Genomic DNA, 20780 nt, shown 5'->3' with positions numbered 1-20780 from the left:
CTTTTCATCCAATGATGGCTTTTAATGAAATTATGATAAAGGAAAGAAAGTCAGTGGGGTTTAGCTTTATTTTTCCTTGCATACTTTCAAAACACCATTTCTGACCAACACAGAACAATAATAACTATTTAGGAAATAGTTCAATTAACCTGATGTCCCCAAAAGCTATAGTGGTTATAGATTCTCTGGAATGCAGTTTATAGCATTTTCCCTACCTTTTTGTCCAACAGTGGTCTACACAAAACTTATGAGTATGAAAACAATTTCAGTCTTATTTTTTTCTTTCAAGGATGACCTTAGTTGTGCCCAAGGCTTAGCATTCAAAGATGAAAAAAATAGGAGCTCACAATAAACTAACAAGACAATTGCTGTGAGGATACACAGGTGCTATCTTGGAATACAGCTTGCCCCTTTAACCCCCCAAAAAAGACAGTCAATGTGTATGCAACCTTCTGATGTTAGATTAGGACTCCTAGAAGATCTCAGTGAATGTTCTATGATATATTGTATGCCTTACTTTTGAAATGTAATTACTGGTTAGCTACCTTTTATTAATGATATTCAGAAAAATATAATGTATGTGCCCTGGCATTATTGGGTGTAAGCACAGCACATACACACACACACACACACACACACACATATATATATATTTATTTATTTATTTATTTATTTATTTATGGTTGAGTATATATATATATATATATATATATATATATATATATATAGGGGTCTATGTTGCAACATCGAAAGTACATTAAATCGAAATGTACTACAACACACTCACTTTCGCGAAAGTGCATTTTAGCGAAAATGCACTTTCACGAGAAAAAAAAAACGACAGAAAATCTACAAAAATAAAACACTACTCACATTTATACAGGGAGGGCAAGCCTCCCTGCAACTCCAATGTGGGGGGCTGTGACCCCACACCTCCCTACTTTAATATTCTTACTTCAAGATCGCACTACAGTGGGGAAAAGGGAATATTCCCTTATCGCCGCTGTACCATGATCTAAGCAACAGTTTGCTTAGTTGTACAATCAACAGTATATGTTGATGTACAACTAAATCTACACACAAACTGCGTGTTTTTTTTTTTCTTACAAAAGTGCATTTTCACAAAAATGTACTTTCACAAAAGCGAGTTTGCTGTAGTATGTTTAAATTTAATGTACATTCGATGTAATGACTGGGACCCATATATAGGTAGACAGATAGATGCACACACCACACACACACACACACACACACACACACACACACACACACACACACACACACACACAAATGCACGTACACAGGCATAAGCCATATCAATACTAGTTTTGTACTTATTTCAGCAAATAGCAATACATTGTGCAACACTGGTACTGTCACACCAGATCAGTGACTGCTGTTTAGCAGTCACCAAACAGCAGCAGGGATAATGCATACCTGTCACTGCCACTGATTTCAGAGATTGTCCCTGATTGTGCCTTCTAATTTTGCTCTCTCCTTCATAAAATGTTGACTTAATGGTAAATCATCCTGGATTAAAGACAGCCAATAAATTCAGACATGACAGTTGTATACATCTTATTGTCCAAAAATGCATGTTGATGCAAACATCTCATCCTATTAACTTTTTAAATGAACTGGAGTAGTATTTCATGCATGTTGCTGATTTTGAGCCTATTTCTGCTAGTGTTTTTGGCATCAAGCAGAATTCTTCAGCAAAGAACTTGAATGCTATACTGTCTTGTGTTCTGCCAGTATTTATAAAAATCCTTGAAAGAAAAACAATCATCCTTGAAGATCTTAAAATCCAGGGTTTGCACTGAGATCAGTCTCTCTGGGCTGCTGACCTCTCTAGTTCGTACCTTCCTCATACTCATTATCAACTTTATCTTAAAAGGGTCCTATCACAGCCCTGTTAAGGCAAAAGAACATAATCAGGTAATGAGTACATTTTTATCCTCACTTTTCCACAACTTTTGTGAGGCCTCCAAACAGTCAAGGGTGACTAAGGGAGGCCATGCAACCAGGGGTACTGCAGGTACCTGAAGCTGACTATGTTGTTAAGTTTAATGGAGAGAATGTCCACCAGCGGGGTTTAAATAAGTTAGTGGCACTAAGTTAGTGGTAAAATATTTAATGGAATTGTGAGGCCTGTTACTTGATACAACACTGTTAGTACAACCAGAATATCTTTGAATTTTAAAAGGAGATATACATAACAGTTATTATTACCCACCTGGTTTAGTAAGTATACAGGATTGCTGTACTAGCTTTTGTTAATTTGACTAACATGTTATAAAAATATCAGTTTAAAATAACTTGCTGTTGTTGGGGGCCCCCAGGAACAGGGGCCCCAGCGACTGTAGGGTTCGCTGGTGCCTAAAGCCAGCTATGAAAACATGACATTGGAGGAAAATGAGATTGTGAAGGAGAGACAGTTACCTCTGAAAAATACATAATTACAACCCTCCAATCTGGGGGGAGGAGGGTTGCAGGATGATTACTTGGAAGAAATGGTAAACCAAAGTGAGCCAGAAAATGGAGCAGCAATTTCCTGGAGCGACATCATGCTAAAAATAGAAGAAAAGGGAGAAGAAGAGACTGTGTCAGAAAAAGTTCCAGGACAAAAACTTATACACAGACTGTTGGAGAAGGAACAAAAATGAAAGAAGAAATAAAAGAAACAAAAAAAAATATGTATACCGTATATGTGAACAGTAAAAAAGAAGAATGTTTGGATAGGTTTGAGGTTACAGACTTTGTCATAGCACCTCTGGGTGTCAAAGCAAAAAAGATAAGAGAATTTATTTTTATTACTAAAGAGACCTTTTGAGACTTGATATTTGAGACTGGGCAGGCCATGGAAAATGTTTTTGGGTGCATATGCACAAAAGAAAAATATTTATCCATGGTCAGAATATGTGCGGCAAGCTTTTTACAGACAAACAAAAGCAGAATAGTGATCTAGTTTAGAACTGAGGTAGAAGCAAAAGAACTGAAATAACATTTGTGGAACTATATATAAAGATGTAAAGGGCACTACAAAAATATATAATGAAAGAGGACTATGGACTGGGGGATGGGAATGTGGAGTAATACTGAAAATGGAAAATGACAATGTTATGCATGTACCTAGCATTATTAATATTCATGGTAATAGGGGTTTTGTGAAATACAGAGGTCAACCAAAGACTTGTTATTTTTGTGGAAAAAAAATGATCATTTAATCAATGAATGTGATAAAAAAGATGCTATTTATGTGGTAAAACAAGGCATACCACAAAAATGTGATTTGAAGTGCAAAAAATTTGGCAACACTGGTCATTCATGGCTCAAATGTGAAATGAATGTGCAAGAAAATGAAAGTGAAGTGATACAGGATCAAGAGAGAGTAGAATGTGTTATACAAAGAATGTGCAAAAAGAAGTGACTGATAAGGTTGTACATGAAGTTAAAGAAAGTAACAAGGAAAAAGAAACAGAAGAGACAAGTGAGGAAGAAGCTGACTGGCATACAATAAGAAATAAAAATAATTTGATAGGTAAAAGAGTTAACAAAAGGAAAAGAAAATTCAAAAATATAATATTTAGACAAAATAGAAAGGCAAGGGATAAAAATGTTATACTAACTATTCATAAAAGTTGAAAATATAAGCTTTACATGTGAACAGTATGAAAAATATTTAAAAGGAGAATAGTTATGTTACAATGGTGTGCGGCTAGTAGATGCACATATTATTGTTTTAGAAGATATCAGATTATTAACAGAGAAAGAAAGAATGCAAATTGAAAAACATTGGAATGGTGTGGTAGTTTGGAACATGGGGAAAGAAACGTACTCGGGCATATGTATATTATCTCAAGAAAGTATTATTTATTTTATTTATTTTACATTTGTTAACCGGGATGGTCCGACTAGACGAGGTCCATCTTCAGTGGAGACCCGGGGAGAAAAGCTCCACATAATATAAAACCATGCAATACATCTTTACATAAATTACAAAACATGTTATCAACAAAACATTATCAACATTTGTTCAATGGTAGAAAGTTACATTGAGAAGAAAAATAAATAAATAATGATCATATACATACGTAAGTTAACTACAAAGATAGTACCTGGCAAAGATAGGTTTCAGTTAAGGATGCTGTGTTTACAGAGTATAAAGTAGTAGGAGAGAGATAAAAGATGAAGGAAGTACAGATATAGTATTATGCAATACATGGACACAGCCATGAACCTCTAAGATATGATTTAAGCAGGTTTTTTAATTGCGAGGTGTTTAGAGCAGAAGTCAGAGATAAGGGGAGATTATTCCAGCTTTTAGCTATACAGTGTGAGAAAAGAGCTTTTCCTGCAGTGTTGTTAGCTGTGGAGATATAGAGAAGTGATTTACTGGCAGAACAAAGAGGACGGTTTGCTGTACAGTGTGTTAGTAGTTGCTTTAGTGCTGGGATTTTATCAGGATATTTTAGAATATTATATGTGATGACTAGTTGGTGGAAAGTTAGTAGTTGTGGCAATTCCAGCCACTGAAGTTTCCGTAGTGGTAGGTAGTGATGGGTTCCGTAGGTGGAACTGGTAGTAAATGTGGCCACTTTATTATAACAAGACTCAAGTTTGTCAAGGTCAATTTTTTTATGTGGGTCAGTATTGGTGCTGCATACATTAATGTGGACAGTAGGTGGGATTGCCCTAGGGTGACTCTTGCCTGATCTGAAAGAAAGGTTTTGTGTCTATATAGGGTACTCATTTTTTGTGAACCTTTTTGATGGTTTACGAGATATGGATGTCAAAATGGAGGTTGTTATCAATTTCGATGCTTAGGAATTTGGTATGTGGAGAAGGGGAGATTACAGTACCATTTGTGGAAGTGATAGAGAAGGAGAGAGGAGGGGTTTGGAATTTATTGGGGGTAAACAGGAGTAGTTTGGTTTTATTGGGGTTGAGGATAAGTTGGATATTTGAGATCCAGCATTCCACCGAGGTAAACGATTCCTGGGTAAGTTGTTGAAGAGTGGTAAGTGATGGGGCTGAGCATATTAGGGTGGAATCATCTGTATACTGTATGAGTGAGGCATTTTGGGTAGAGGTATGCAGATTGTTGGTGAAAATAGAAAAAAAAAAGAAGTGCACCTAATATGGAGCCTTGGGGTACGCCTATGGTTGTGTGAAGTAGAGGTGATAGTGTGCCTTGCCATTGGACAGCTTGCTGTCTGTTGGACAGATAGTTTTTGAACCAGGCAATAGTGTTAGGGGCAAAGGATAAGGAGGTAAGAGAATCTATTAGTAAGGAGTAAGAGACCATGTCAAATGCCTTTGAGAGGTCTAGGAATGTGGCAGATACAAAGTTATTATTATTTCTATGTTGATTAACCAGGTTAGTGAAAGAGAGAAGAGCGGTAGTTGTACTGTGGTATGGGCGGAAGCCGTGTTGTGTGCTGGAGAAAAGGTTATTTGTATTTAGGTAGTGCATGACCTGGGAATGGATACATTTCTCAAGTATCTTACATATGGGAGGCAAGAAAGCAATGGGGCTATAGTTAGAAAAATCATGAGAGTTGCCACCTTTATGAACGGGAATAATATATGAGATTTTCCATAACTGTGGGATAAAGGCTTCCTGGATGGAGTGGTTTATAAGGATGGAGACTGGATAGGATAAGGAGTCAGTGGCTATTTTTAGGAAGGAAGCTGGTATTCCATCGGCTGCAAGAGAAGTGGGTTTTAGTTTTAAGAGATATTTTTTGATTGAGGAGGTTGGAACTGGTGAGAGCACAAAAGAGGGTGAGGTATCTGGAGTTAATTTTGGTGTGGGTGAATAGCTATTTTTGGGTAGTTGAGTGGATAGCGACTTGATTGATCCAGTAAAGTGGTGATTAAATTGGAAGGCTATATCGCTATTATCATTAGTGGAGGTGGGAGCTGGTGTGGTGGTTTTACCAGGTTTTAATAGGGAGTTAATTGGACATTTAAAAAGTAGTTTTACTTATCAAGTATTGTTTGTTTTTTAGCCTGATTCCTGAGTTGTTGATAGGTTTGTCTGGATAGGGTAGTTTTATCTTTTTTCCAGCATGCTTTGTCTCTAGTCTTTAATAAGGCTCTAGTGGATCTACTAAGCCATGGAGCAAAGTTAACTTTAGCTCTAATCTTTCTTATGGGAGCTATTAGGTTAAGGATATTAGTAAGAGTACTATTGAAATAGTCAGCAGCTTGGTCTAGTTCAAGGGTGTGTAATGGTTCCCAGTTGCATTTCTTTAGGGTATTGTTAAGATCATGTGGGTTTACATTACAATCATCTCTGATTTGTTTAAGAATTATGGGTTAGAGTGTTTTCGTAGGAGGAATGTGGGGAGGTGATCACTTAGCCCATCTGGTAGACAGCCTGTTTGATAATTATGTTCACGGTAGTTTACCAGTGTCCAATCCAATAAAGAATTATTTTGGAATTTTTTTATCTACTCTAGTGGGTTCACTTATAAGTTGAGAAAAAACATATACATTTATATGGTTAGTGGTTTTTTTGGAGTTACAGGCTAGCCAATCCAGGTTCAGGTCTCCTAATAGAATGGACTCTTTTGGGAGGTTATTATTAATCCATTGCAAGATATCTTCAGTTGTCAGGGAGTTGTTGCCTGGAGGGATATAGGCACAGAGAATGTTGATACTTTTATTCTTATTTAGGAGTAGAACAGTGCCCAGGGTTTCAGCATTATTAAATTTAGGTAGAGGAGTTTGTAGAGGTTGCAAAATAAGTGTGTTTTTATAGAGAATTGCAATACCTGCTCCCTTTTTACCTAGTCTATCTTGTCTTAGGATGTTATATCCTGGAGGGAGGATTTGTTCACTCTGGGTGCTGGGTTTTAGCCAGGTCTCAGTTATTGTCAGGATGTTGGGGGAATAATGGCTTATGAGTGTGTGTAAGTGGGGAAGTTTGTTAGATATACTCCTGGAGTTAAGGTTAATGATAAGTGGATCTGATGTGTGTTTAAAAGGGGGGATGATGTTGCATGGCCCTGGATTAGGGTGAATGTCTCCTGATGTCAGGAGGTATTTCTTATGCAGTGTGCATTTGGCTGTGCACATTATTTCTATGTGGTATTTAAATTATATTTATCTAGTGTAGGAATGTGGAATGTTTCTGTTATATAGATTTAGTATAAAATTGTCATCAATTAATGTAGGAGCAATGTGGAAGTTTATGTGAGTTGTTGAAGGTGCAGAGGTATGTGTTGTGTGGTAGATGGTGTGTATTGGTGGTATGTTTGTTTGTAAGGATGTAATATAGTTTAATGCTGTGAGGGTTAAGAATAGAAATATGAGTGTGATCTGCATAATGAGTTGTAGTGTTGCTTGGGTGTAGTTAGTGGTGTGTCTTGTAGAGTGAGAAAGGTATGAGTGTATAATAGTTATAGTATATGGTTATTGTGTATGTATGACACAAATTAGCTAAAGTGGTTTGGTAGATATAGCTAAGTGGCTGAATGGTGTAGAGACAGGTCAGGTGATGAGGGGTTGGAATAAATGTAGATGTAGTGGGGGCGGCTAGGAAATGGGCGTAGGGTAGGGGAGCGGAGTGAGCCAAGCAGAGCGAGGTGAATGGAGCAGGGCTCCAGACACCACGAGACTGCAGAGACAATGTGATATATTAATATTAAATATTAATATTACATAGCTATTATTAAAAATATATTATTAATATTAAAATTAATATTAAATATTAATATTAAAATATTAGCTGTAACCATACTGGAACTAGGACAAATTATGGTAATAAATAGACTTGAGATGGAACAAATATGTGTATAGAATAATAGCTTTATATGCATATGTAACAAAAAAAGAGAAAATTATGGTTAAAAATATTCTTGAATATACATGAGTAAATATGGGTATTATAGTGGTGGGTGGTTTTAATTGTAATTTAAGAAAAAAATAAGAGCAATTGTGATCTTAAAATAGTTAAAGACATTATGAGAAGTGGCAAGTTAAATGTATGGAAGAAAAACTACTGGACCTACAAAGGGAATGAAATTAAGACAGAAATTTATCATTTTTTTAAATATCTGAGAGTTTAAAAGTTAAAAAAAAAGAATTCAGTATGCTGGATTTTCAGATCATGTGGCTATATGGTTTAAAGTACAGGAAAATGAAGAACATATAAGAATATGAAAAGGAATAAAGAAAATTAATGAAAATGGATTAGATTTAAAGGAAGAAGAAAAAAGAATTTATGGAATTATGTAAAAATCATACACATATGAGAGTGTTTTATGAGAGTTGGACAGTTTGGTGGCTAAATTTTAAAGAGAAATATAAAAAAGTGTTTTAGAATGTTTAAGGAAGAAAAGAAAAAAAGAAAAAGAGAGATATAAGATAGTAAGTCAAGAAACATTCAGGAACTTACTAGAGAAGAAAAATTCCTTTTATAAAAAAGAAAGAGAAATATATACAATGAATCAAATTTAAATTAACAACTTGTTATATAAACAAAAATATTATTTGCAAGGAAAGACATATTTGAGTAAAATAATAAAAGAAAAATAAGAGAATTAAAGAATACAGAAGATAAGCAAATAAGACAGCAAGAAGGAATATAAAAATAATTAAAGTATATTTATTGGAATTATTTGTTAAAAGAGAAAGAAAACATAGAACAAATTTATAAAGGTGAAAAAATAAATAATAAAGATAATGAATATTTAGAACAAAAAATAACTATGAAAGAACTGAATGAAATTCTAAAAGATGTTAGCATTAATTCTGCAACAGGGCTGGACAGAATTGAATATGGTATGTACAAAGAGATGACAGAGTGGCAAAAACTAATTTTATAGAAATTGTGAATGAATGGTTAGAAACTGGAATTAAAGAGAAAGAGATATGTACAGGAGTTATAAAATTTATATTTAAAATGGAAATAAAGAGGAGATGAGAAATTGAAGAACTTTAACATTGAATAATATGGATTATGATTTTTTATGAGAATAATAACAACAAAGGTTACAAAAAATGGATAGAATATATGACCAAAATGTATTGAGAAGAAAAGGAAAATGAAGTCAAGCGTTATTATGGATAACAAGAGAAATAATTGATGATATCATAAATAAAAATGTAGAAGTGAAGGTTATGATACAGGATATAAGTAAAGCCTATGATAATATTAAACATAAATCATTAAGGGGAATTTTGTAGGCATATAATGTAAGCAAAACATATTACAAGTAATAACATCTGTTTATGAAAGGAATTATGTGAAACTAAATGTAAATGGTTGAATTGGGGAAACAATAAAAACAGAATGTGGAATAAAGCAGGGCTGCCAGCTAGTAGTGTAATTTTCTCATTAGGTATGAATGTAATAGTGAAGGAAATTAATAAAATGTCAAGTAGAGGTGGATACAAAATGATGAAAGAAGTGCAGCTGCCAATAATGTACCGTTATGCTGATGATATTGTACTAATTGTTAAAAATAAAATATGGATGAAAAAAAGTAAAAGTAAAATTAAGTGTAAATATAAAAAAATGCTTTAAGTATAAATAAAGAAAAAAGTAAAGGATTTGGTCTTGAAGGTATGATATGAGGTATTGAGTTCAACTAAAAATAAATAGATATAGTAGGAATAATATTTGAAAGGAATGAATACAGACAACTATGGGATAATGTACTCAAAGAAGTAAAGGACATGACTATTTTTTGTAAAGTATATAGATATTCATATAGAAAAAAATACTTGCTGAACGCCATGGTAATAGAAAACAGTGCTAATGTTGCTAACATCTGTATGATTCCTATTAAGTATGAAAAGAACCTAATGATATTTATATTTTCTTTTATGTGGGACTCTAGACTGAATTCAGTGAAGAGAAAGATTCTATATATGAAAGAAGAGCAAGGAAGTTTGGTTTTAATAAACCCAATAGTACATGCAGCATCTTAAATTTTATATAAGGTTTTAAAAAGAATTATGAAGGAAATTAAAAACTTGATAGAAATGATACTCTATTATAAATACAAAGAATTGTGGGAAGAAATGGAAGTTAAGAAAGAAGTAAAAGCATTGTGAATGAAGAAATAAAAGAATACCCAAACAAAATTGTGTTATGGAAAATAAAAAAAAGCATATATGTGAGAAAAATAGAAAGGAATGGTACTTAAATATTATGAAAGCATTTTATTGCATTGATCCATAAATAACATTTAGAAATAGGTATGAAAAAGCCATAATGATGAGATACAATAACTATACCATGATTAAAGAATGTAATGATTTTTATGGAGATTGTATATTAGAAAATTGCAAGTTAAGGCAAATATACCGTACTTGAAAAAGCAAGACAGAATATGTAGTAAATGTGGAGAATTTGAGACTACTGAGCATGTGTTTTTAAAAAGTAAAAGAGTTAATAATTTGTGGAAATAAATATGTAAACATAATAAGGTTAAAAGTTTGTTAAAATTTGAGCAATAAATATGGACATAATAGAATTTGGTTATTATGGTGCATGAAAGCAGGAAGAAGTAAAGAAAATGAACAGAGTAATATTTTATGTTTCATAGACTATATGGAATGAGAGACTAAATTAAATGAAATACAATGGAAAATGGACTTTGACAAAGATTCTGGAGAAAATAATGTTTTGGTTGTGTATAAAAGGGTGGTGGAGGAATACTTAAATTGAAGTTTATAATATATGGAAATTTGTAAATAGAAGTAAATATTATAAATATGTAAATAATATGTAATGTGTATATCAATTAAAACCTCCTACTCTTTTTGATAGCTGCTGTGGGATCGTTTACATCCACCTGTGCTACCACCAACTCAGGCAGATGGGGTATCAGTTTAACTTCTCATCTGAAGGACCACACACTTAGGAGTGCAACACCAAAACTGAGATGAGCAACAAAATCCAAATTCCATATCAATCTAAAATCTGTATCTGCGATGAACTAAATTAAAGTAACAGCTGCTTCTGAGCTGTCCAAACTTCAGAAATCAAACACTGGTGCACATTTCTCTACCAGGCTTATAACAGGCATTCTCAAATAGGATTAACCATAGGGACCTCTGGAAGGAAGTTTCTGCTTCACTTGCCCAAATTCAGCATGATAGCCTACTCCAAAGGATAGGTAAAATGTATGAAAAAGTCACTCGACCAGAATTTTCCAAATGTGCCTCTAGAACTGCTAGCAGCCACATATGAGATGACCAGAGTTGCATAACCAGGAGATAGGAGCACAACAGTGCCTTTGGATAAGTGAGACATAGATCATGCTGGGCATATAAAGTGAGCATCTAGATATTTATGCAATAACAAGCTGCAACTGGCCACCAGTGAAGATCCTGCAGAACTGGTATAATATGATTGGTTGTCAAACACAAGCTATCAAATAAGTAGAAGAGCCCTGTTCTTGCTCCAGGCATGACAAATTAGAATCTGATATTCTTAGATACAGTAACCAAGAGAGTTTACTCCAGAGGATAACTTAAAAAAATCAGATATCTACAAAACAAAACCGTGCTGTGTCCTGGCCAAAAAATGCTTTATTTTCTACTTTGTTTTAATGCTTTCATCTTAGTAAAACAGAACTTCTTCAGCAAAGAAGCCATTGATATGGAGCATTAGTGTAGTCCAAGCAAGATACTACCTGTGCATTTATTGCTGTCATTAGGTCCAATCCAGATAAGCAGTGTTTGAAATGGGCAATATCTCTAAGATGTAAATATGGCATTTTGATAAAATTTAACATCTAATTCCAAAAAGTCATTATAATGGAGGTAACAATGGAATACATGGGTGGTAGCTTGCATCAGTAATGCCTCAGTCTTGGCTGGGTTGAATTTCAGTTGATTTGAACATGTCTTATCAATGAGAGAGTCCAAACAATTTCCCAAAGTGGTAAAATATGGCACCTAACTCAGACAGAAGGAAATTTAAAGCTGAGTATCATCAACATAAAACTGATATGAAATAACTTTTCTTGTAATTATCTACCTGAAATAAAAGCAATGTATAATAACAGTGCCTAGAATGAGTGTTGCTCTCCTTCGCACTCCAAAGAGTGTATGCCTGATGAACTTAGGTCAAACACTACATATTAATTGCAACCAGAAAGGTAAGATTTAAACCAGTTCAAAACTGTATCAGTAATACCACAGAACTGGTTCAAGTGCTCAGTCAATATCCCATGATCTATTGCATTAAAGGATATAGACAGATTGAGAAGGACCAGGACTGAATAGTTCCTCTGATCTTTGACCACTAGTAGATCATCATATATAACTCTTATGAGTGCTGTCTCTATACTATGCCTAGATCTATGGCCAGATTAACATGGGTCAAGCAGGTCACAAAACATTAATTGGGAAAATAGCTTTGTGTAAACCTCCTTCTTGTTAACCTTACCAATGAGTGGAAGTTGTTGGATAGATTGATGATTCTCCAGACCATTTATATCCCAAAAAAGTTTATGGAAGATTGGGGGGGGTCAACACTTTCCAAGACATGGATAGGAATTTCCCAATTTTCAGAGATTAGTAAATTATAATGGAGATTTAATGGGCAAAGATTGTGAGATAGATCTTAATATTGTGAGCCTTGTAACCAAAAAACAAGATCTTGTATGTCTTGTTGACACCATGTTCATGAAACTATCAAAGTCAGCCCTACACCTGTCTGGGTTGCTCAGGTCAGGCATCTTATTACAGCCATATGCGGAGATGCAACATCTGACGTCAGCAACCTTATCAGTAAAAAACTAAGTCAACTTGTCACATTCAACAGTAAAAAAATCTCTGCGATGCCAAGCAGGCAAAGTTACACAACCTGATAACAACCTAAAACAGTGCAGTATGATGAGTACTTATTACAGAGATACCATTTGAGAAAAAAGTAGCTATTTTTAATGATCACTCAGCCTGGTAATGAGCACAATGTTCATCCAGAATAAGTCTGTCCTCAGGTAGGGAAATCCATTTCCACCTTCTCTCCTTCACCCATGCCTAAGTAAAAATTGTAATTTGTGAGCAAACCACTGATCATGGCAGAACTATAATAGTAGTAAAGTGTGCATGCACGTAATTCTACCCCTCTTCTCATTCAGAATTAACTATATGTTCAGTAACTCTTTTCCCTTCACAAATTAAATTTCATACTGCTAATGGCTCAACAGGTTGCACAATCAGCTTTGCGGGAGGAAGGATTAGAATGATGTGGTCTTTGTGCCAAGGCCAAGCACATGTATTCATTCCAAATTTTGCACTGCAATGGAACATAGGAGATATGAGTTACATGGCTGAAGTGTCATACATCAGAGGAGATAATTGTTAAACTTAGCTCTTGTCTGTCATGAATTAATTAATTAGAAATAAAAACAAACCATGTAAAAGGATAAAACCAGCTCCTTGTAAATAAGTTGCAAATAAAAGCAAAACCAAGGAGGCGATAAACACAGCAGGATAAAAGCAAACAAAATTTAATGGAGTATGAGCACTTTTGCATTGCTTCAACGCTTCTTCAGATAAAAATCAATTAAAACAATCTTCCTACATCATTTTTAAAAAAACATTAAGGACCATCATGTGATTATGGCTTTACATAGTTGATTGGGCCTTAATGTTTTTTTAAAAATGATATAGGAAGATTGTTTTAATTGATTTGTATCTGAAGAAGCGTTGTGGAAGCAATGCAAAAGTGTTCATACTCCATTAAATTGTGTTTGTTTTTATCCTGCTGTGTTTATTGCCTCCTTGCTTTTCTTATATATTCCCACTAGTGCACTGCTTTTTCAAGTGTTCCATTCTGCAGGGTGTCTCACTTTTACCCTTCATCAAGGAGTATATCTGTGATTGTCAGATGACGTGCTAGGAAACATGTCATAAATCTAAATTTTCTGCAAACACATCCTAGGGTTCAACTTCGTAATTGTTGGTCTTCTCTGTGTGCTGCACAGAAATTGCCATGCTATAGATTATTCAGTGTATATCACAATTTTTCTTTTTTTAAAATTACTGTACTTACATAAGTTAGTGAAATGCCTATATCAGATTTGTTTTCCTTTACTGTGACTCCATGAGTTTTATGATGCCAAGCCACTTATAATATAACAGTCTGTGTTACTAAGTAGGTTTATTTTTTTCTTTTTTTATTTTGTAGGGAAATATACTCTTTTCATATATCATAATGTGCAATTCTGTCATATGCATATTAAAGATTACACACACAGACATCAATAATGTAGTATAATATAATAATATAATATAATATAATATAATATAATATAATATAATATAGCAATAACCCACGCCTGGGTGTGGGTAGTGCTGGATTTATCCATGGTTGGTGTGGTTTGGTCATGAGGGCAAAGCCCGAGTGGCCAAACAAAGCCAACCGTGGGTAAATCCAGCATTATCCACACCCAGAAGTGGGTTATTGCTATTATACAATGACATTATTTAAGAAAAAAAATAATTGCTTTTCTTAAATAATGGCATTGTATAATGCCTCCTTGCTGTCCTTCCGCAACTGTCTGGTATTCTGCGACAGTTCTGATGTACTGCGCATGCATATGCCTACGCAGTACATCAGAACTGTGGGCAAAAGCAACGGAAAAAGCAAGATCTCTGTTGCTTTTTACAAACTGTCTCGCTATGTTAAATGGTTTAACATAGTGAGACAGCTTTAAAAAAGCAACGGAGAATCTCTGTTGCTTTTTTAAAGCTGTTTTGCTATGTTAAACCCATTTAACATAGTGAGACAGTTTTGAAAAAAGCAACGGAAAAAGCAAGATCTCCGATGCTTTTTACAAACTGTCTCATTATGTTAAAGGAGTTTGACATAGTGAGACAGCTTTAAAAAAAACAATGGAGAATCTCCGTTGTTTTTTTTAAAGCTGTCCCGCTATGTTAAACTCGTTTAACATAGCGAGACAGTATGAAGCAACGGAGATCTTGCGTTTTCCATTGCTTAAAAAAAGAGTTATAGTAATGGAAAGAGTCCGGGCGACTGCACCTTTTTTCCATTACTATAACTGATTTACAATGTGGACACTGACCAACAGCGTGCACGTTTTTGAATATTAATGGAGGGTTGTTGTATAATATAATATAATGTAACACACATTCTAAACAACATTGAAAAAATAAGCTTTGCAGATACAATACCTTAACTAAAAAATGCAAGGGGGTTGTTTTCAGAAGTACTACAACAATACTGGTTAAATAATAATGGTTTCCACCCACTGACTTTACAAGGAAATTCCCACTCAACCTATTCCTTCCTAATCTGCCTTTAGGAAGCATGGATCCTACTGCACTGATATCCAGAATCACCTCATTTATAGTAGGTTTAAATACAGCATGATATCACTACATTTAGTTGCTATGAAGTGTTTAAGCTAGGGAGAGAAACAAAATGATCATCATAGCAGATTTACAAATACAAATAGCATGCTGCAGTTCGGGACTCACTATCAGGTTCAGAAATTCAATGCAGCTCAGATTCTAAACTTAGCATATGTGGTAGGAATGAACACTGATTTCTGCTCATTTTCTACTCTAAACTTAAAAAAAGGAAAAAATAAAACTGTTTCAGGTCTTATCTGTGTCTATTCAAATGGAGGTGTACAGCCATTGCTTTCATGAATGCCCCTGCAGGGACAGAAGATAGTGAACACATATGTACTATGTGATTAATGATATTAAGTGGCATATAGCCCTGCTCTTGGGTAGATGAGCAAAGTCATTTAAAGTAGATGGATTTGAAGAATATCCTGTCATAAGTGTCAGCAGGCCTGCTTTATTGGCAGCTGTCAAGCAGAAGATTACTATGCTGGCATAAAAGACATAAGAAATGCCTTCATCTTCTCTATAATAAGAAATAAATGCCATTAAATAACAAATGCACATGATGTTCCAGCACGATATATCATGGTAAAAATATTCAAGAACTCCGATACTGTTCACTGACTTGTTAAAACTTCCACAAGTACATCTTAATATGTATACCATAAAAATGAACTGAACTACATTTCAGCCATAGAAGCCCTCTGCTCCTTTTCTATTACTTTCTGTAAAGGCATGTCTTCCAGATTGCCTGCAACACATTTAGTAAACTGTGATAGCAAAGGTTCTCCTCTGCCTTAAAACCAAATTACAGAATAATGATACTATTAGTCAGATAATTAGGAAGTCCCTACATGTTTCTACTCAGCAGAGTGTTGGTGAGTTTTCAGAAAAGAAAACATTATACTTACTGTATAGGAATAAGCTGGCATTTGTTGCACCAAGTTTGTTAGTTGCTGCGCATGTATAGTTCCCATAATGCTCTTCTGTGACATTGCCAAATATTAGACTAGAGTGACTTCCAACGTTTTTGATCTCAATGCCTTGGCCATTACTTATCCTAAAAAATACAGTTGGAAAACAGGAGAAAAAACACATAAAATGGTATCAGTGCCTGTTTATCTAGAATTAACACTACACATACGCTGCTAATCTCTATCTACTGTATATTGTACAAGAAGATTAAAACCAAACTACCACTGACTTTTTATCAGAATTCAGCTATGTACATTATAGTAGATGCTTTCCTAATATGGCAAATATTTTATTGAGAGGATTTTTTTTTATCATTTAACTTAGAAGAGGCTGTATAAGCAATGTGCAAGGGATGCAAAATAAAATGTCTAGAGGCAAAATGGCCTTCATACAAAATAGTTTGAAGGGAAATTGACTTTACTACTTGATAAAAAGCAGAAGTATCACTTCCATTTTTTATCTGTATTTTTGAATCGTACTAACTCTTTAATTTGCTAGTACTGGGGAGAGTTAGGAAATAGACATTTTTTCATCCAACAGTTAACATCAGGGCCACTGACATCTGTCTGTGGTTTCTTCCTTCCTCCCTTCATACTCACCCACAGCCGAGCATGATCCAAGCCTGAATGATTCCCCTCTTCAAAGAAGAAAGACTTGTGACTACAGTGATTGGCTACTCAGCACTACAGGGAGATTCATATGTTTATTATTATTATTTATTGTTTTGCATGTGGGTCTATTAACCCTACAACATAAGTGTGCAACAGTGTAAGAAAATTTGTATCTCACAGATTATCTGCAGAAAAAATGTCTACATTCAGATTTATTATACTTCAGTCTTGCTGGACAGCTCCCTGGTCACCATGTAGATCAGACACAACAGCAGAAGCATGTTCCTAAAACTGTCCCAAGATAATAAAAAAAAATGGAAGATATCATAGCAGGACTTGATTATGCAGTCACAGGCAACAAACTACACTGCATTCAGTTTGTTTTTGTGAAGCCCAGATCCTGTCTTGTAAACCTGGTAAGCTTCTATAATAAGGTTACAGTGGCTGTGGACAGTGGACACTCTGTACATACTGCATATTTTGACTCAGCCAAGAGTTTTGGTAATATCCACTATGTTGAAATTATTGAACAATAAGACAAACTAACTGTAAGTTCCTACATTGTCTACTGGATTGTAAACGGACTATCCAAAAAATCCCTGGTTGTGAAAGCTGCTGGTACACTCTCTGAAGTTAAATTATAATGACTGGGGTGCCACAAGAATATGTGTTAGGCCCTCTCCTGTTACATTTATTTTGAAGATATCCTCAGAAGTCTAGTTGTCCAAGTTTCTAATGACTATAATCTGGGTAATGTTAATTGTGAATCCACTGATATTACACAGCAGCAACAAGGGTCTTTATATGCACTTACCTGGTATACTTAAAATGGTATCAAGTTAAATGTAAAAAAGTGCATTTTAAAAGCATTCCAAAAAAGGTTACTACCACCTAATATGTTATAAATGATACTCCTCTTCAGACAGAGATGTTCATAAAAGACATGGGTATTTAAATGGACATCTCACTCTCATTCAGTCATATACCTTTCAACTGTTCAGATTTTTGCAGAAATTCCAGATTTTTGCCTCACATTTGTGGTCTCTTCCTCATAAAATGTGTGTTTTTTCAGGCAAATCAATGAGGACAGAAGTCAGAAAATGGCAGACACTTTAGTCTCAGACTTCATATAAATGCTCATCAACACAAGACCTGCTATTCTAGTAATGTTCTTCATTTATAACAGCAATATTTACAATTTGCCCCCCCTATTTTTTGGTCTCCCCCACATTATTTTATATTTTGCCCAGATTTTTTTGTGCTAATTAAAAAAGGAATAATTAGTTGAGCATATAAAATATTGCATGATAACTATAAGAATCAATCAGAGGAGGTTAGAAAGGATGGGGAAGCGAGATCGGATAAGTAATTCACAAAGAAACAATGGGAGGATATATGTATGTCTTCAAAATATGCAACAAAATCTAGACCATTTAGGTTTTTTGGAAATGTTTACATATTTTTATACCCCAAGAAGTATCCAGAGAATTTTTCCTCAGGTGCACAAAAAAAATTATGGAAGTGCGATGGGGAAGAAAGAGATAATGGGAACATATTTTTTGAGAGTGCAGTGAGTCGGTGGACTTTAAGGATTCCCTGTGGGATGCACTGTCTGAGATGCTGGGTAGGCATATTGGAGTGACAAGAAAGATAATTTTTCTGAGCTATGATTCAGAACTGGAATTGCCTAGACATGGCAAGGCCTTACTGTGTCTAATTATGGTGGCTGCCAAAAAAGCAATTACTAAAAAATGGAAATCAAAATCTAAATCAACTGTACTAGAAGTAGTGAATATAGTAATAGAGATAAAACAACTGGAACTGGGATCTTTAAAAAAAGGGTAGGAGCAAATGCATAGGGAAAAATGGGAATTGTGGGAACAATACATACAAGGGAGAAATAAGGTTTGAAAGAAGGCAGACTTAAATGAGCTATGTAATGTTTGACTGAAAATTATTGGGTAGATTATATGTATAAGGTATGCAACTGGGTGTGTGTCAATATGGTTTGTAATGTAAAATGCGTGCAAATAGGATTGTGTTGGTGTGGTTTGTTTTCATTTATATAAATGTATGATTGCCTGTGTCATTAATGATTGTTTAATAAAGATGTTTCTTGTTTGATAAAAAATGGGCAAGACCTGAATAATTTAATTAATGTTGATTAGGTTCTATGATATATAGCAATATATATGAAGTATAATGTTTATAAACATGAACCCGTTAATACAGTTTGATTACTTTTATGTAAATGTAAATTTGCCTGTGTCACAATTGATAATTCAATGAAGTTGTTTAAAAATAAGAAAAGGGGGTAGATTTTTGAAGACATTTATAAAAATATTTTGTACGAAAGATGTGAATTTAGTAGTAGGAGCTCAGAGAGGATTTATATATTATTCCTTAAGATTTAAAACCTGGGCTAGGCTAGGCAAAAATTATATTTCAAATGAATATATGCATTTAATTGACAATTTTGGTATACATCCAATAACTATTTTAGATTATGTGCCAATAATAACCAAAACAAAAATGCAGGCTAATGAAAGAAAAATGAGACACTGGTGCTTCCCCACTTATCTGCTAAACAGAGAGGAATTTAAACAATGAGCAGCGGAAATTATTCTGGAGATATTAGGGATAGAAATTGCTTCAGAAATTATAGCTAGGGAATAGAATAAAATGAAAGTGGATTTTATAAATAGGGTAGAGATAAAAGAAAAAGAGATATGGCTAAGAAGTAACTAGATTATTTAGAGGGACTGACAAAGTTTAAAGTATTGCAGAGAGGGGGAGTCTCTCAGTACAAGTAGAAGAGCAACTGCATAGTGCTAATGAGAAAATAAGGGACTTCCTTGATAATATGCAGGAGTTTGGAAAGATTGCTGTTAAGCAACTGTTTTTTTTTTTTGGTAACTCCAGAGCATAAAAACTGTTAGCACAATGACAAAAGAAAGTAGAAAGGGGTTTTGCCAAGCTTAGGGAGCTTATAACTAGGAAAATATCCAGAAATGCTGTAGCAATCTTAAAATATTTTGAAAATTTTATGAAAATCTGTATACAGCAGAGAAATGTGAAAATGAAGAAAAAGTACACATGGAAATGTTTATCAAAATATATGTGCAAAGGTTAGAGGTAGATGAGGCCCGGTTACTAACAGCTAAGATAGGATGAGAGGAGATAAAAAAAATGTGATGTATAATCAATCTCCCATGAAAGTCCTCAAGAACAGATGGTATTCCTGTGGAAGTTTGGAAGCTAGGAAGGAAGAACGTAATAAAGATCTGGAAGGTTTTAACAGTATTTTAAAAGGAAAAGCACAAACATCCTGGAAGAAAGCTGTGGTGGGTGTAAAACCTAAAGATGGTAAAGACCCATCAGATCCAGCTTCACATAGGCCCATTTCAATTCTAAACCATGATTGTAAAGTGTTTGTCTATAATGGCTAAATGAATGGCAAAGATGACCCCAGAATTGATAGATATGGATAAGTGTGGTTTTGTGAAAGAGAGGCAAACATTTGACAATATTAATAGAACAATGATGATTCAGGGGGAACCAGAATGTAAGAATATACCACTGTTGCAGGGTCTTGATGCAGAAAAAGAATTTGACAGAGTAAGCTGGGATTTTATGTGTAGGACAAGGGAAACATTTGCATTCCTGAAAAAATAATAAGGTTGATTATGAGGATATTTGGAGGATTGGAGATGAAAATTAAAGTGCGGGGGTTTCTCGCTGATAATTTCTGTTTGAGCAGAGGAACCAGGCATGGGTGCCTTATTTCCCCTTTATTTGCATTATATATACAACCAACGGCAAAAATAAATAAATAAATAAATG

At 34.5% G+C, this 20780-nt stretch overlaps 1 protein-coding gene across 1 annotated transcript in view; it reads right to left on the bottom strand.

The window, feature by feature from the left end:
- The window catches only part of LOC122803222 (limbic system associated membrane protein), a 1483743-nt gene that overhangs the window by 312873 nt on the left and 1150090 nt on the right, over positions 1-20780 (bottom strand). Inside the window, exon 6 of the mRNA XM_044072825.1 lies at positions 16263-16411. Coding sequence (XP_043928760.1) covers positions 16263-16411 — 149 coding nt within the window. The remainder of the gene's footprint in view (positions 1-16262; positions 16412-20780) is intronic.

The sequence above is a fragment of the Protopterus annectens genome, chromosome 5.part1 (assembly GCF_019279795.1).
Source record: "Protopterus annectens isolate FY-2018-M chromosome 5.part1, PAN1.0, whole genome shotgun sequence".
In the NCBI taxonomy this organism is placed as follows: Eukaryota; Metazoa; Chordata; order Ceratodontiformes; family Protopteridae; genus Protopterus; species Protopterus annectens.
The sequence above is the reverse complement of the archived record's forward strand: the minus strand, read 5'-3'. Positions and strand labels throughout refer to the sequence as shown.